Genomic DNA, 13,179 nt, shown 5'->3' with positions numbered 1-13,179 from the left:
ACGGATGGACCTTGAGGGCATTACGTTAAGTGAAGTAAGTCAAACAGAGAAAAACAAATACTGTATAATATCATATACATGTGGACTCTAAAAAAGCTAAACTTGTAGAAGTAAAGAGTAGAATGGTGGTTACCAGGGGAAATGGGGAGATGTTCATCAAAGAGTACAAACTTTCAGTTAGAAGATGAATAAGTTCTGGGGACTTAATGCACAGCATGGTGATTATAGTTAACAAAAATGTATACTTCAAAGTTACTAAGATAGTAGATCTTAAATGTTCTCACCACAAAAAAGAAATGGTAATTATGTAATGTGATAGAGGTGTTAGCTAATGGTGGTAATCATATTGCAATATATAAGTGTATCAAATAAACACATTGTACACCTAAATTTACACAATGTTTATGCCAAGTGTATCTCAATAAACCTAGGGGAGGGAATTGATGTGCCTGGGGCACAGTGATGCAGGGTGAGAGACAGGAGATGGGATGGAAAGCAAGGAAGGGACTCTGTCATGAAGTACTTTAAGGTCCATGGAAAGGAGTTACGATAAATTCCAAAGACAAAGCATAAACAAAACGTAGTATATACATGCAATGGAATATTATTCAGCCTTAAAAAGGAAATAAATTCTGACACTTGCACAACATGGATAAAACTTGGACATTAAGTGAAATAAGCCACCCGCAAAAAGACAAATACTGTATGAGTCCACTTATATAAGGTACCTAGAGCAGTCAAATTCATAGAGACAGAAAGTAGAATGGTGGTTGCTAGGGGCTGGGAGAGGGGGGAATATGGAGTTGTTGTTCAATTGGTACAGATTTCAGTTTTGCAAGAGAAAAGAGTTCTGAAGATTGGTTGCACAACAATTTGGATGTACTTAACTCTACTGAACTATACATTTAGAAATGGTTAAGAGGCTAAATTTATGTTACATGTATTTTACTACAATTAAAAATAATAAATCCAAAGACAAAGGAGACTCAGTAGAGTTGTGTCAAGCAGGGTAGTGACATGATGTGATTTACATTTCAAAAAGTTCCCTCTAGGAACCCTCCTACACTGTTGGTGGGAATGTAAATTGGTGCAGCTACTATGGAAAACAATATGGAGGTTTCTCAAAGAACTGAAAATAGAGTTGACATACGATCCAGCAATCCCACTCCTAGGCATATATCTGGACAAAACTCTAATTTGAAAAGATACATGCACCCTTATGTTCACAGCAGCACTATTCACAATAGCCAAGACATGGAAACAGCCTAAATGTCCATTAACAGATGAATGGATAAAGATGTGGTGTGTGTATACAATGGAATGTTACTCAGCCATTAAAAAGGGTAGTGTTATTTGCAACAACATGGATGGACCTAGAGGTTATCATACTAAGTGAAGTAAGTCAGACAGAGAAAGACAAATACCCTGTGATATCACTTATATGTGGAATCTAAAATAGGACACAAATGAACTTATCTACCAAAGAGAAACAGACTCACAGACATAGAGAACAGACTTGTGGTTGCCAAGGGGGAGCAGGTGTGGGGGACGGATGGATTGGGAGTTTGGGATTAGCAGATGCAAACGATTACATATAGAATGGATAAACAACAAGGTCCTACTGTATAACACAGGGAACTATATTCAACATCCTGTGGTAAACCATAATGGAAAAGAATATGAAAAATAATGTTATATAAAACTGAATCACTTTGCTGTATAGCAGAAACTAGCACAACATTGTAAATCAACTATACTTCAATAAAATAAGTTTTTTTAAAAGTTCCCTCTATAAGTCACTGCATTATTATTAATTGATATATTTTCTCAATTAGGACAAATTAGATTTTCTCAACAAGCAATTATCATGGCTTATGTGTAAACTATGATTCCTCCTTCATCTACTGGAGGTTCATTAAGATACAAAACAGAGACAAGGCTCCTCCCCATGGTATTATACAGCATTAACTGGTCCAAAATCAAGGATCAGTTGTGCTAGAGTCACTACTAACTGCTATCACCTGGTTTGCATAGGGTTTCTCGAGCAGCTAGGAGTTTGGGAATGCTAAAGAAGTACGTTTCACCCGCTTAGAACAGCTATTAGATCTGGAAATAAAAAGTTTCTACAAAGGTTAAAAAAAAAAACCACTATGCTGTGAAGATTATGGGCTCTGGTCCACATCCCATCCCAGTACCAGGCACACACAGCTGTCACACGCTGCACAGTAATGATTGTTGTGCTAGTCAAGGGTTGTATCTAGGGTTTGAGTGACAGCTACCAGTGAGACAAAAATGACCTCTGACCTGGAAGCATTCAGCCTCATCCTCAAAAGTTGGAGTTGTGCTGCAAATGTCTGAATATCCCATCATAAGTCTATTATCAATGAATGTGTTTAGGTAGTTCTTGGACCTCTTCTCATGCATTTGTTTCTACTCCCAGTCCTTAAAAGATACTCTATGTGACAGACTCTAGGTCTATCCACCTCATTACAAATAGCTCAGTTTCGTTTCTTTTTATGGCTGAGTAATATTCCATTGTATATATGTGCCACATCTTCTTTATCCATTCATCCGATGATGGACACTTAGGTTGTTTCCATCTCTGGGCTATTGTAAATAGAGCTGCAGTGAACATTTTGGTACATGACCCTCTTTGAATTACGGTTTTCTCAGGGTATATGCCCAGTAGTGGGATTGCTGGGTCATATGGTAGTTCTATTTGTAGTTTTTTAAGGAATCTCCATACTGTTCTCCATAGTGGCTGAGGTGGATAGACCTAGAGTCTGTCATACAGAGTGAAGTAAGTCAGAAAGAGAAAGACAAATACCGTATGCTAACACATATATATGGAATTTAAGAAAAAAAAATGTCATGAAGAACCTAGGGGTCAGACAGGAATAAAGACACAGACCTACTAGAGAATGGACTTGAGGATATGGGGAGGGGGAAGGGTAAGCTGTGACAAAGCGAGAGAGGCATGGACATATATACACTACCAAACGTAAGATAGATAGCTAGTGGGAAGCAGCCGCATAGCACAGGGAGATCGGCTAGGTGCTTTGTGACTGCCTGGAGGGGTGGGATAGGGAGGGTGGGAGGGAGGGAGACGCAAGAGGAAAGAGATATGGGAACATATGTATAACTGATTCACTTTAAAGCAGAAACTAACACACCATTGTAAAGCAATTATACTCCAATAAAGATGTAAAAAAAAAAATACAGATCTTGCAATAGGGAAGAGATATGGGGACATATGTATATGTATAACTGATTCACTTTGTTATAAAGCAGAAACTAACACACCATTGTAAGGCAATTATACTCTAATAAAGATGTTAAAAAATAAAATAAAAAAAGATACTCTAGTGTAGTTTCAGTTTTGCAAGATGAAAAAGTTCTGGAGATCTGTTGCACAGCAATGTGAATACACTGAATACTACTGAACTGTACACAAAAATAATTAAGATGGTAGATTTTATGTTATGTGTCTTTTACCACAAATTAAGCATTTTTTTAAGATACTCTAGTGTCAACAACTTGAAGTCTGTTAATGCAGCAATAAAGTAGCAGATTCGGCCTTTGCTTATTTTTCTTTCCAGTTTAAGAGCTAATTTATTTAACTGTCTTCATTAGAAGACAAGTGATAGGAATTAACCACATCAAAATAACTTTTTTTGTTTACAACCCTAGCAATGAACCGTGCCTTTGTGGGAACAAAAGCATGCTTGTAAGCACAATAGATCAACTTGTCAGGTTCAACCAATACCCTTTGCATATAATAATGGTCTCATAAAGATGGCAGGTCACCCCCAATCCTACTACCACGGAATTTATCATGCAGCCCTGGGCATCTTTTGGTCTCAGGATTCACATCTGGGCTGGGAGCCATGACACCCTAGAAAAGTGATGGGAGATCTTTGGCCTTCAGCCTGATTTCTCCGGACTGACCAGGGGAGAACCAAGAATAGGTCAGAGCCCATGAATGCAGATGCAACACGGGGCCACAAGGGGGAGGTGTGAGTCCAAACCAGAGTTAATGGGTCTGCCGGATTTGTAGCCTGTTTGGTGTCTGTGTATCTTTTCTTGCCTGCTCTTTCCCTCTCCTGTAAAGGGTCTTAATTTAGAAATGATACATCAAAAAATTTTTTGTTCTGTTTATTGAATATAATTTTCTGTTCTGCGTGAGATATCTTCCCTTCAGCAAGAAAAATATTTGCTGCTTTATACTTACACAGGCCATTTCCACATTTCTGTGTGGGTCAGTGGCCCTCACATGGAAAAATGTTCCTCTCACTTGCACCGAAGGTCTTGAAACTTTGGGGAAATGTCAAAGAGTCCACAGTGTCCAAGCACATAGAACTTGCCGTAGGGTTGGGTGCTGGCTCTGCTGTTTGCTCACAGATATTAACTCTCACTATGGGCCAGAGGCCATGCAGGGTACAGAGGTAGATAGGTCCAAGGGAGCTATCAGAAAATACAGGGTGGGGATGTGGGTGGAGGAAAGTGAGTACTTTCCAAAGCTCACTTCACTTGTGCTGGGAAACACTGTACCTATGCACTGAAGCATACAGGAAAGCAACATCGTAATAATATTCTTTTCTAAGTCACCTTAGAAAGCACCATCTTGGGGACTTCCCTGGTGGTGCAATGGTTAAGAATCCACCTGCCAATGCAGGGGACACGAGTTCCATCCCTGGTCTGGGAAGATCCCACATGCCACGGAGCAACTAAGCCCGTGCGCCACAACTACTGAGCCTGCGCTCTAGAGCCCGTGAGCCACAACTACTGAAGCATGGGTGCCTAGAGCCCGTGCTCCGCAAGGAGAAGCCACCGCAATGAGAAGCCCGCGCACCGCAACTAGAGAAAGCCCATGCACAGCAACAAAGACCCAACGCAGCCAAAAAATAATAGTAAGAAGAAGAAAGCACCATCTTGAAGAATTCTTGCTGACCTTACGAGGCTTTCCTGTGGAAAATGGCAGCCTGGAAGAGATTTTAAGCAGGGACTAATTTAATTGGGTTCTAGAAAGATCCTTGGGCAGCCATGTGGTAGCTAGATTAGAGATGGGCAAGATCCTGGGAAGAGACAGTTAGGGATACTGCCATGTCCAGGTGGGAGATGATAAAGCTGTGATACTGGGAATGGAGACAAGAGGACAGGAGGGCAGCACGCATGCTGAGAAAACAGAATCCACTGTGAGAAGCACACAACAGAGAGAAGTTAAGGATGACCGGGTGAATTCACGAAGACAAGGTTTACGGGAGAAGAAGTAAGGATGGGGGCATGGACTGAGCATAATAGAGGCCATTCTGAGTGTGAGGTACCCTTGGGACATTCAGGTGGAGGTGACCACAACCAAGAAGGTCAAGTATAGTAAGCAAAATAAAGGCTCCTCAAAGATGTCCATGCCCAACCCTGTGAATACGTTACCTTAATGGCAAAAGGACTTTGCAATGTGATTAAGGATTTTGAGATGGACAGAGTAGCCTGAGTTACCCAGGTGGGCCCAGCCTAGTTACATGCATCCTTATGAGCAGGTAATCTTTCCCAGCTGTGGTCAAAGGGAGACGTGACTAAGGAAGAAAGGTCAGAGAGACGCCATGTTGCTGGCTTTAAAGATGGAGGAAAGGGGCCAGAGCCAAGGAATGTGGGCAGCCTCTAGATGATGGAAAAAGCAAGGAAATGGATTCTCCCCTGTAACCTCCAGAAAGGAACACGGCCCTGCCAATCCCTTTACTGTAGCCCTGTGAGACCCGCACTGGAGTTCTGACTTCCAGATCAGTAAAATAATACATCTGGGCTGTCGGAAGCCATCAAGTTTGTGATAATTTGTTGCAGCAACAATAAGAGGCTAAGACACTGATGACAGATTCAGGTACCCAGGCTGCCCACCCACCACCCCACCCCCGGGGCCACTGTCAGCAGCCTTACCCTGGTGATGCCCAGAGCGCCGACATTCTCGCTGTAGGAGGTGGTGCCGTTCCCCGTACCCCAGGCCCCTGCCAGCAGGCAGCCCAGGCCCTCGATGCCGATGCCTCGGTTGATGGCGTGCTTCGGAGGGGGTGGTGCCCCCACCAGGCGGGCACAGGCATAATAATCGCCTACTGACTCCACCATTGAGGAGATCACCCCCGCGACGATCCCAAAGACCCCAGCCAGGCTGATGGTGGGGAGGCCCCACTGCCCTGAAAGTGCAGCGCAGAGGGAATGTTCATCCGGAAGATAACAGGCTGCTGGACCCCAAATAATTCCCTTGCCAGAGGGTTCTCCGGAAGGCTTTAAAGACCAGGCAACATGTCTTCCAACCCAACAGCTGTCCTGAAGCTTTGTCTCAGACTCCTGCCCTCCCGTGCCTCCCTGAGGGTAGGTCAGAGGCCCTGACCTTGAGGTCACAGTGGACAAAAAGAACCAGAAACCGGGCCTCTTTCCGGGAAGGCCTTGAAGCCTTTTGAAGGCTTCCAGGATTCTTACTCAGGGAGGTCCTGGCTCCCCAGTCCATGAGGCCAGGACCTCCTCATCCCTACAACTGGAACGTGGTTATTCTCACACCCTGAGCCAAGAACTGCAGGGAAAGGAGATGCCCTTGACCAGCAACCCAGAAATGTTCTAATTCAGTCCCAAGCCTCCCTTGTGTGGGATCCACCAGTTCCACGAGGAGACCCAAAGGTTGGCTAAGAGGTCAGGATCCCTCTGTGCTTTCCCCACCCCCAGTGGATGGGGCCTGAGCAATGTGGAGGAGGGGATGAGGCATGCGGGCCAGGAAGGAGGTAGGTCTGGGAGAGGGAACCTTTGGCCTACCACCCCCAAAACATTCTTAGGACCACCCAAGGGTCTCCTTCCTCTCTTAGGGGTCTCATATGGACTCCATGGGGCCTGTCCCTCCTTGCCAGATCCCTTGGAGGAGATCCCGTCCCGGCTCTACTCATTTCCCCCTCTGGTGCCTGAGCCTCATGGGCAGTCCTGGGAAGCATATGCCCCAGGCAAGATGGGCCCCGGCATCGGCGTCTCGTTACCTGGGTAAGGGAAGCGAAACCAAGGAGCCTGGCTCAGGACGTCGCCTTTGGTGTCTGTGCGGGCCAGGTACCCGTAGGCTGCAGGTGCCGAGGGGAGGGCGTCGGTGACTGTGAGCACGAAGCACAGCAGCCACGAGATGCAGAGCGCCAGCAGCACCTGCCGGAGGGAGGGAGGCGCCCTTCATACTGGGCCCAACCCCCGCACCTGCCCACACCTCCCAGAGAGGGTGGACCAAGGAGGGAGTCGGGAAAGCTCTTTGAGATGAGGAAGTGTTGGGCTACAAACCCTTCCAGTGACAACAGGAATCCGCTGTGTCAGTGGATAATGAACACATTACGGGAATAGAGAAACTAAACTGTGGGGAGACCTTGTGTCAAGTAGAGGCAGAAATGTCTAGGAAAGTGGACACAGCCTGGGTCAGAAGGATTGCAGTCTGACTCCCTTTCTATTGCTTGCTGGTCCCATGACCCTGGATCAAATTCCCTGAGCCTCAGTGTCCTCATCTGTACAATGGAATTACAACCATTGCTCTGCAGAGCCTGAGGCAGGATTTCTTAAAGTGAGGTCCTCAGATATACTGACTTTTAATCTCCGATGGTAGAACCCCTGACATCGGCATTTTTAGCAATGTCCCCAGGTGATTCTTATGCATACCGAACTTTTGAACCACTGGCCTACAGGATTGCTGAGGGATCAATGAGATCACTATGTGGAAGTAACTTTTTATAATGCAGAATGTATTTCACAGATAAATTGAACCTGAAAACACATTTGTGTGGTTGGCAATGGCACCTACTTGACAGAGTGGAGCAAATTCAACAGAGAAGGCTCTGAAAAAGGAGACACCATCATTGTCAGCAGGATCTGAATTATCCAGGAGCCAATGAGAAAGAACCTGATCTAAGCAACTTGGCCCTTAGTTTTGCACCTTTAGCGGTGAGCCTGGCTGTCTCCCCCAGTGCCATGCTATGAGGACGGCCCAGGGACACGAGAAGACTGTCCCACAGAGGTGCCCAGGGCAGCAACCTGGGGCGAGTTCTCTACTCCTGGGAGAGAAGCAATGAGGGAAGATCTGGGATGGCATTACACCAAGGCTCCCACCACCCACGGGGCAATTAAGGGAGGCTCAGGAGGAGAGGCCGCTGCAGGTGGAGAGCATTTGACTTGGGGGCCATCTGGGAGAGCAACAGGCTGTCCCTCACTGTCCAGGTGAGTCAACTAAGAATGGCAGAGGGTGGGGAGCGCTTCTTACAGGGAAGACCTGAAACAGGTAGAACTTAGAGGTGTGACACTTCTTCTCTCTTCCGTAAACAGGCACAGGCACCGCGATGTTTTTCAGGTACTGAGAAAACAGCACGATGAGGAAGATGGTCCTGAAACAGAAACAAACCACACCCAACCTGGCAAACTTGGGCTCATCACGAGCGACAGTCCGGGAAGGCGTGCCATCACGTGTCTCTGGGACTATGGGGCAGTGGCTGTGCTGGGAGGGTCCCCATCTAGGCCCTGCTCTGCAGTGTAGGCAGCATCCTGCCAGTTCTGAAAAGGTGGGCAGGCCCCTTTCAGAGGCTGCTGGTGGCTGAAGAGGAACAGTGGGCAGGGGCCTGAGAAATAAGCATGGCAGCTGCACAGATCCAGACTGAAGCCAGTGAGGCCAGAGTCAGGCCACCTTCTCTCCCAGGTGGTCCTGCAGGTCCTTGCGGTCAGACCACGACAGACAGAGTGAATGAGCGTGTCCAGGGTCATGCCCAAGTCCCTTCAAAGCTCTGTTTAAATGCTGAAGGCCTCTTTTTCTGGGAAGCCTTCCTGACACCACCCCCCACCCTCGGCAAGCTGGCTGTCACCACCCCATCCCCTGAACCAGCCGGCACACTGTGACTCTCATCACTGTCTCCTGGTGTCACAGGCACTTGGACACAAGTCTTATCCCTCTACTATGCTACAAAATGCTTGAGAGCTGGGGCCGTGTCTTTGCACTCTTCCCAGGTGCTGGAGGTTTACAAATATTTGCTCAGTGAAAACCTAGGAGGCAGGGGACGGGTAGCATCAGTTGTCTGTGAACCCTACGCTAAGTATGTTTATACCCTGCCTGTGATGAACTTATTGTCTGTGAGGACTGACAACATAAGAAATAGTAATAATACATTCTAAGTAGCCATTTCACTGCTTTTAAGGTATCGTGATGTTTGTGAAAGTATTTGTAAACCACCAGAGTTTGCCAATATCCAGGACTCACTCTTCTTACTGGGTAATCTTCCTCCAAAGACGGCCCACCTTCCCCAGAGGGTGCTTACATGGCAGCAATCCCCCAGTGGATCCCGGCGTCATTGCCCGCAGAATCGAAGAGAGGCAGGGCCACCAGGGAGATGGTCGGAGCAATGGTCAAGGGGCCGATGAAGCGCATGAGGAAGCCAATGAGGCCTGAGAAGCCCACCAGCATCTGGACACAGGAAGCAACCATGATGGCTCCCTGCAGCTGAAGAGGAAGCATGGGGCTCAGCACCTGGGAGCCTGTGGCGGGGCCACCCAGATTGGTGGTACCTTCAGAGGCAGTGCAGGGGCAAAGCTGGACCCCAGAGGAACTGAGGGAAGGTGAGCTCGGACCTCACTCCTCTCTCCAGTCCTCTATTTCCAACTGTCTGTTGGACATTTTCACCTAATGTGAAGCTTTTCAGGAAGCAGATTTCAAGATTATCTATTGATCACAGTGATAATGTGATGACTCGTAATACTGGCATCACCCAGTTATGTATTGAACATCTTGCTGATTTATTTGTCTCTGTTTTCCTACTTTCTATTGCAGAGGTTGGCAAAGGTTTTCTGTACAGGATCAGAGAGTGAATAGTTGAGGCTCTGTGGACCGTACAGGCTCAGTTGAAACTTTTCCAGGCAAGATGGAAACAAATGAGCTTGACTGTGTTCTAATAAAACTCCACTGATAGGCACTGAAATTTGAATTTCCTACAATTTTGACATGTCATAAAATATTATTCTTGGATTTCGTACAATTTTGACATGTCATAAAATATTATTCTTGAATTTCGTACAATTTTGACATGTCATAAAATATTATTCTTCTTTTGATTTTTTTTCAACCATTTAAAATATAAAACCATTTTTAGCTTGAGGGCTATAAAAAACAAACAAACAGAAAACAGGCAACTAGCCAGATTTGGCTCACGGGTTGTAGTTTGCCAACCCCTGATCTATTGGACTGATTGAGTTTTACTTTACTTCTCCTTTTCTACTTTGCTAATATGGATGTTATTCATGTTACCCCTGAAAATGTTCCTTGCTTTGAAGTCTGCTCTTCCTGAAAAGAAAGAAGTCTGACTCCTGCTTTCCTTTGATCAGTGTTAACGTGGTATATTCTTCTCCATCCATTTACTTTTAATCTACATGTGTCTTTATATTTAAAGCCGGTTTCTTCTGGACAACATACAGTTGGGTCTTGTGTTTTGATCCACACTGACAATCTCTGTGCCTTTAGACCAATGACGTTCAAAGTGATTATTGATATAGTTGGATTAATATCCACCATAACCATTACTCTTTTCTATTTGTTGCCCTTGTTCTTCATTTCTGTTTTTGTCTTCTACTGGTTTTCTTCCTTTTGTGGTTTTAACTGAGCTTTTTTTCCCCTCTCCTTTCTTAGCATAACCATTATCCTTTTTTTTTTTCCTTTAGAGTTTGCAATGTACATTTACAGCTAATCCAAGTCCCCCCCTTTTTTTTTCTTGTCACACCACAGGGCTTGCGGATCTTAGTTCCCAAACCAGGGATCAAACCCATGGCCTTGGCAGTAAGAGCGCAGTCCTAACCACTGGACCACCTGGGAATTCTCCCAAGTTCACTTTCAAATAACACTATACCACATCATGAGTGGCGTGAGTACTTTATAGTAACAAAGCAATCCTAATTTCTCCGACCTAGCCTTTTTATCATTGCTGTCATTCATTTCACGTATACATAAGCATACACAAGGATATAAAAAATTTAAAACCACCATAATACTGGAAGGTGAAGTTTAAGTTGGTCTAATGTGTTGAAAACTGAGCTTGCCATCTCTTCCCAGAGTTTTCTACATTTTCTGCTACCACCACTTTCTAAAAATATAATCATTACTTACTTGTCCTCTTTATTACTTCTTATCTCCCAGAAAGTAATGACACCCCTATTGGTCCTATATTTGCCTCACCTTCATTTGTGGCTAGTATCGTGATGTAGAGTTGGACTGCTAACCATTGGTGGCTTCAAGACTTGAGATGTGTGTGAACAAATTTAACTTAGTGAAACATGGAAACTCTACCTTAAATTCCAATAGGCTGGCCCAGTGAATTAAACCAATCCATCAATTAATAAAAGAAGATTGAAACTTGAAAGAATTTTCCCTTGTTTACAGCACTGGTGAAAAACACTGGACCAGTAGATGGAGCTAAAATACCACAAATAAAACTCTGGGTTTGTACTCACTGTTGGACACTTGAAGGCAATGTGGGAAAAAAATAGTGGAGGCTACAGTCTTAGATCTGGGCAAGAGAACTCCCACCCTGGGGCCTCTGCTTTAGAGCAGGGGTTGGCAAACTTCTTCTGTAAAAAGCCAGATAGTTAACATTTTAGGTTTTGTGGGCCACATACAGTTTCTGTCACATTCTTTTTTTTAATTTTAAACAACTTTTTAAAATGTAAAAACCATTCTTAATTCGTGGGCAGTAAAAAGCAGATTACAGGCTGGATTTGGTCCAAGAGCAATAGTTTACTGACTCCTGCTTTAGAGGATTCACAAACACAAAAGTAAATGGTAAATGTATTTAAAAAACATGGTTGTGTCTGTAACTTGGGATCCTGTGCTCAGTGCAGGCACAGCATGACCCAAACATCCCTAAACATCCTCTCTCACTACTAATACTGTGTCCTCAAAACACAAAGTAACTGCTTCAGACCACTGCAGTGTTGAGGCAGACAGGTCATGAGAACACAGGAAGAATTCGAGCAGCAGAGTGCTTAGGTAGGAGAAGAGACGAATTAACTTGTCAGATCTTTCCTCTTGGAGAGCACAAAGGCAAGAGATTCCTGCACAAAAAATTATAGTTCTCAGTAGGTCTAAGTGGAAGGGAAATCCTGCCCCTGGCATCTAGCAGAGCAGGGTAAGGAAACTGATGAAATAAAACTTATATTTTAAGGCAGGACAAGTAAAAAAATTACACATAAAATTCTCTCTGTGTGTGTGTTTGGGCTTCCGCCCTCCCTAATGTGCAGTGTGAACCTGCATTACACATTAACCAGAGCTCCTCAAAGATAAGGGGCCTGCTCAACCGTAAAGATCAATTGTTTTTCTTTCTTCTGATGCTAGCAATGTAATTTCTTAAAAGAACAGCGTTCCCTCCCAGCTCTGTAGGGGGTCATGGGGACTGGCTGCTCGCTTTGTACCTGCTTATCTGGACAATGTATCCTTGGTGGACTTTACGTAAAGTATCAGTGTGTCATTTTGATGTTCGATCCTTTGTCTCAAAAATGTATATGACTGTGCCTTCAACTTCTAACAGGTGGAAGGGTTCCCAGAGCTTCCTGAGAATCTGCTTCCTGGGTTTATAATCCTCAGCTTGGCTCGAATAAAATTCCAATTTTTTCTTCTTAACTTGATAGTTAATTAAATTTTCGCTGACAAAATCCACTTCTTATTCTTTGCTTAGTTTTAATTTGGATTTACGAAAGCCAAGTATTGGCTCCCTGGGGGACAGCAGAAACAAACCCCCCCAAAACCTCAGACCACATGTATTTTGTGATTCATGTTATCAATGATATAATAAAACTAGGCTGCACTGAAGAAGAAATACATCCTGCTTTGGAAAAGGTGGTACAACACACAGCATTTGAAGACTGGCCAACGGACCTGGCAAAAATCCAGGGCCCACCCGCTTGACAAATGAAATCCTTAGGTATATCTTGGTCTGGAACTACATGGAAAAGTTCTTTAAACATTAAAAACCTCTGTTAACTCTGGGTCCACCTTGAGAAAAAAAGGAAGCACAAGAACTTGATAGGTCATTGAAGTACATCCACATCTGGGTGCACTGTTGGACTGTATACCAGAGCACGGCCACATGCAGAAAGGCTGTTTTTGAAAGGGAAGAACAGCAGAAGGTTCTGGCTGAAATTCACAAG

The 13,179-nt window shown here is 44.6% G+C and overlaps 1 protein-coding gene across 1 annotated transcript in view; it reads right to left on the bottom strand.

The window, feature by feature from the left end:
- Positions 1-4,952: 4,952 nt before the first annotated feature.
- LOC101269550 (solute carrier family 23 member 2-like) overlaps positions 4,953-13,179 on the bottom strand; it is a 28,299-nt gene continuing 20,072 nt past the window's right edge. Inside the window, exons 5-9 of the mRNA XM_049715001.1 lie at positions 9,309-9,490; positions 8,267-8,387; positions 7,014-7,170; positions 5,932-6,185; positions 4,953-4,982 (exon numbers count right to left, since the gene is read on the bottom strand). Of these exons, the coding sequence (XP_049570958.1) occupies positions 4,953-4,982; positions 5,932-6,185; positions 7,014-7,170; positions 8,267-8,387; positions 9,309-9,490 (744 nt within the window). The remainder of the gene's footprint in view (positions 4,983-5,931; positions 6,186-7,013; positions 7,171-8,266; positions 8,388-9,308; positions 9,491-13,179) is intronic.

This window comes from Orcinus orca, chromosome 9 (assembly GCF_937001465.1).
Source record: "Orcinus orca chromosome 9, mOrcOrc1.1, whole genome shotgun sequence".
In the NCBI taxonomy this organism is placed as follows: domain Eukaryota; kingdom Metazoa; phylum Chordata; class Mammalia; order Artiodactyla; family Delphinidae; genus Orcinus; species Orcinus orca.
The sequence above is the reverse complement of the archived record's forward strand: the minus strand, read 5'-3'. Positions and strand labels throughout refer to the sequence as shown.